This window comes from Centruroides sculpturatus, unplaced genomic scaffold (genome assembly GCF_000671375.1).
Source record: "Centruroides sculpturatus isolate CEXI.00-Female unplaced genomic scaffold, Cexi_2.0 scaffold622, whole genome shotgun sequence".
In the NCBI taxonomy this organism is placed as follows: domain Eukaryota; kingdom Metazoa; phylum Arthropoda; class Arachnida; order Scorpiones; family Buthidae; genus Centruroides; species Centruroides sculpturatus.
The window spans coordinates 282,573-287,253 of NW_019384842.1; the positions used below are offsets into that span (position 1 = coordinate 282,573).

At 30.7% G+C, this 4,681-nt stretch overlaps 1 protein-coding gene across 1 annotated transcript; it reads right to left on the reverse strand.

The window, feature by feature from the left end:
- Positions 1-84: 84 nt before the first annotated feature.
- LOC111630335 lies at positions 85-1,103 on the reverse strand. Its single transcript, XM_023374431.1, has 3 exons — positions 878-1,103; positions 682-761; positions 85-402 (listed from the first exon to the last, which is right to left on the reverse strand). Exons 1-3 carry the CDS (start codon positions 1,020-1,022, stop codon positions 91-93), a joined length of 537 nt encoding a protein of 178 aa, XP_023230199.1. The 5' UTR covers positions 1,023-1,103; the 3' UTR covers positions 85-90.
- Between the last annotated feature and the right edge of the window lie 3,578 nt (positions 1,104-4,681).

Consider the following 4,681-nt stretch of genomic DNA (forward strand, 5'->3'; position numbering starts at 1 on the left):
ATTTGAATGTGTAATTAGAATAAATTATTGAATAAAAATTATAAATAATTTTCAACAAAATAACTATAAAAATTAAATTTATTAATAAGACTATTTTTTAATGCTTTTTAATTTTTCTTGCAGTAGTTCTATTTTTAATTGTTGTTCTCTTTTTTCTTCTTGTAGGAGTTCAATTCTATAGTCATGCTCTCTCTTTCTTCTTAAATCTTCTTCCTTCATAAAATTCATTTTAGCTCTATGTTCTTCTTTTAAAAAATGCATTCGAGCTTTGTGATATTCTAGTGCATATTTATCAACAATTTTAAAATTACTGCGACGATTATTATTGGGTGGTGGTTCATTAGTTGTTGGATCATCAGAAAATTCAGATGGATTCACTAGATATAAATCCTGTATGAGTACCTGAAAATATGTGTGATATATAAATAAACATTATTTTAAAAGTAATATAGCTCTAAAAATTAATTTTTGTTTGACTAATTAGTTTTTAGTATCAAAACATTATTATTAAAATACTTTGTTTACATAATTTATATTAACATCAAATTATAATTGTTGATAAAAGTTTTATTACTTTTATGCTAATTTTACAGTACTCTATATACAAAGGATCACTAAAATACAATACTAAAAACAAAAGGAAATATGTATAAGGGGATTAATTAACTATTTAACACTTACATTTGATGCATTCAAAGTTTCACTATTTGATTCTCCTGATTGCTGTTGCAGTAATGCAGGAAATTCGGCCACAACATTATCTGAAAATAAATACCAATGCTTATAACTTTATTTAATAAATTGTCATTTATTATTATTAACTGTTTTATTACTGTTTAGTTTTGATCGAGTATAATTAGATAAACAACAAATTTACCTTCGACAGGGACATTAAAATCAGCATCGCTATCAACAGGATTTGGGAGAGGCGTAATTTGCTCGGGGATTAAGGAGAAAATTTGTTGTGTAATTGGTGGCATTGGACACTCGACATCGGCACATATTCCTCCTCCAGTACCCATCCGTGCTCGTTTATTTGATGCCACATCTTTTCTTGCTTTTTTTTTTAAATTTTTCCACAAAACTTTCAAGTTTTTTGTGTCCCGTTTACTAACCTCCGGAAACTTANCTGTAAGACTTAGCTTAAGAACTGTCAATATAAATTTCAGAATACCAAAGGTTTTTTTGCTATGCAGAACATTGCCAACATATTAAAACACTGGGATGGGTTGGACAAAAATGATTATGAAGTTGCATAGATGACTGGACAAAAGGGAAATGTCTAGAAGATGCCTTATATTAAGGCTGGTGTGGTGGGTGGACTAGATTATTTGTTACGCATGTTAGAATATTCCGGAAGTACCCAGTGAAAATCCATAAATGAGTGGATGACACCATTGACAGGATTTTTCAGACCATAGGCCAGGAATGTTGCCACCAAATAAGATGTGTACGGAGATGATACTAGGAACTTACAAGAAGGAAACTGCTGCAGAGGAAGCAAAAAGTGCTAAATAGCGATTAACAGCCATGTTTTATTGCAGTACCTCAGGTAAGAAATGATCCCACATTAAACTACACTGCATCCCTTTATCCAAAGAAGGATCAAGTACTGATATCCACTGTACATGACATAGATATGGAGAATATGAGAGCCTTAATCATTGCAAAAACATCAAGAACATATTGTATTATGTGAACAATATATGCTCTACACACTGCAAACTGCCAAGATTGGATGATGCAGAGCATTTTTAATAAATAGTTGAACTGAAAACTAGATTAAAGGATGAAACAAAAGTAAAGAGTCAGCTGTCTAATGAGCATGTGAACATGTCATGAATTTTATTGCATTATATTTTGTCTGGTAGCATTAAAAAACCACAAAACGTCACAGGTTCTCTAACAATGGTGTAGGAAAACAAAGTTAATTACTACTATTAGCTTTTTTCTAGTTCAAGGTATATAGATTATACTAAATAATATTAGTTAATGGTGATGTCCCTTCCATTAACTGTCAGAATTATTATTACTGTTTGAACAAAATAGAATATTTAAAACTCTACCAGCAAAATTATTTATTAACATAACATTATTTCCAGGATTATGATGGATAAAATTCATGAAAATTATTAGAAAGAAAGAAACTGCAATCTTAAAATGAAGTATATAGTGAAATTTAACAATTGATATGGTGTATGACTTACTCTGAGGACAAAATTGACCATTGGTTAACGTCAATACATAAAGACAATTTCACAGGTAACGATTCTAATGTGAGTCTATCATAATATATTATTTACCAAATGGTTTTCTTTAAAAACAAGCAATTATTTATTGTGACATTGTCACAATGTTGGACTGCAATTTCTAATCATATTTTAAATTTAAAATATATCCTCTCCAACTCAAATTAGTAGTGACTTGCCCCTGGTACATCACACTTTTCCTTTAACAATACAGTTGTGCCAGTCATATCTCTAACACCTTCCATGGGAAGATTTAAATTGAAATAACGCAACTTCCTGTTTGCATCAGAAGTTNCCTCTCCAACTCAAATTAGTAGTGACTTGCCCCTGGTACATCACACTTTTCCTTTAACAATACAGTTGTGCCAGTCATATCTCTAACACCTTCCATGGGAAGATTTAAATTGAAATAACGCAACTTCCTGTTTGCATCAGAAGTTCCTATATAGTTAATTGGGGCCTTTTCCCACTAAGGTTTACGTATCGTATTCCGTTCCCGAAATTAAGGAAAGACAGAATTTATAGGTCTACAAATTGCAGTCCAAAAATCTTAATATGTAAATCTTATTACTTTTCATAACTCGAATCATAAAACAAATTTAAAAAATTGAAATATGTTAATGACAGTGGCATGTTATAGCATCACGAATCACATTTGAATTTGAATTAGGGATGCCCCACCCAGGCAAATGAATTTTTTGTTCATAGGATAACACGCCACTGTTTAACAAAATTATTTCTTGTATATTTTTATTGTTTTGTGTATAACATTAATATTGCAAATTTAAATTTGTTTATTAATAATTTTATACAATGTTATACAATATAGAAGTCTTATACAATACATAAGACTTCTATTCGTAAGAACTATAATGATACATCAATACAAAANTTAATAATAAGTGGAAAGATGTGATTGTATATCTTATCCATATGTTACAGGCTTGTACGGGAAATTTATTTGGAATTGTTAATTAAGCGATTGTCTTTAGGAGATTGGTTCATCGTATATATGCTTGGTAAGAATATTGACAGATTTATTTTAACCGAAATTTTATGCAAATTTTGGAAACGAGTTAATGGAATGGCAGAAAGTGCCTGAATTTTAGCCTGTGTTGTTGTTATATGAATTACAAATTTAGTACTGTAATTCATTTTACTTTATTCATTATTATTTTTAAAATATAGCAATTTGTATTTTTTTAGTTTCTATTATTAATCTTTATTATTAAAAATATGAAAAGTTTTTAACTTGTTTATAAATGATACTTTATAATAATCTATATGTGAAGTTTAAGGCCTTATAATATACCATATTGAGTAAAATATGGCAATAAGGCTTAGTACCAGTGGTACCTCAGGATACGAAATTAATCCGTTCCGAAAATGAGATCGTATCATGAAAATGTCGTAAAGTGAATCATTTTTCTCCATACAATTACATGTAAACCCAAATACAGTAGAGCATCGATTATCCGACCTCCGATTAACCGTCACATCGGTTAACCGACCGTCCTAGTCGGCAAATTCAAAAGTCCGCTAGTGATGTGGCGCTACAATATTTGGCTATGTCTTGGCTACTTTAATAGTACTTTTACGTGTTTTAGCTGGCAACACTCATTCGACTATGAAAGGGAGCCAGTATTTAAACGAGGCTTAACTTTTTAATTTTCTAATTTTTAACGATACAATAGCTACGATTATTATTTTAAAAAATTATTTGTTAGGCTTAACATCGATGAAAATTCAACGCGAAGTAGGTTAATAGCGATATACTAATATACTAATTACATGAGATATACTAATATACTATACTAATAATGTATTTTTTCATATTTTTCGGTTATCCGTTTTTTCATTTATCTGACCAACCCCAGTCCCCAATTGAGTCGGATAATCGATGCTCTACTGTANTGATTTTAATTGATTTATTTATAATAAATTATATTCTTATATTTTGATATTTTATTACGGACACAATACACATTTTTGGTAGGCAGCAATTAAGTCAGTTGCTGCATAACAAAAATACCATTTTGGCATGAGGGCCACAAATAAAAACAAATTAAACAATACAAAACAATTACATATAAATTATACTTAAAATAAACTAACTAGTCGAAACGATAATTAAAAATTCACATTGCTAAAAATAGATAACTTCATATTCTCCTTTCTATACCGAAAACTACACATTTTCACACTAATAAAGTATGACCAGACTGTGGATACATAATGTCGCTGTGGCCGAACAACGGCCGGCGACAAGACAGCGGTGGGTTTTCCCTCGGACATGACAATCTCCTTTCTATACCGAAAACTAGACTTTTTCACATATATAAAGTATGACCGGACATTGAATCTCAGAGAGTCGCTGTGGCCGAACAACGGCCGGCGACGGGTAAGAGGCGGTTTTAAATTCGGACATGACA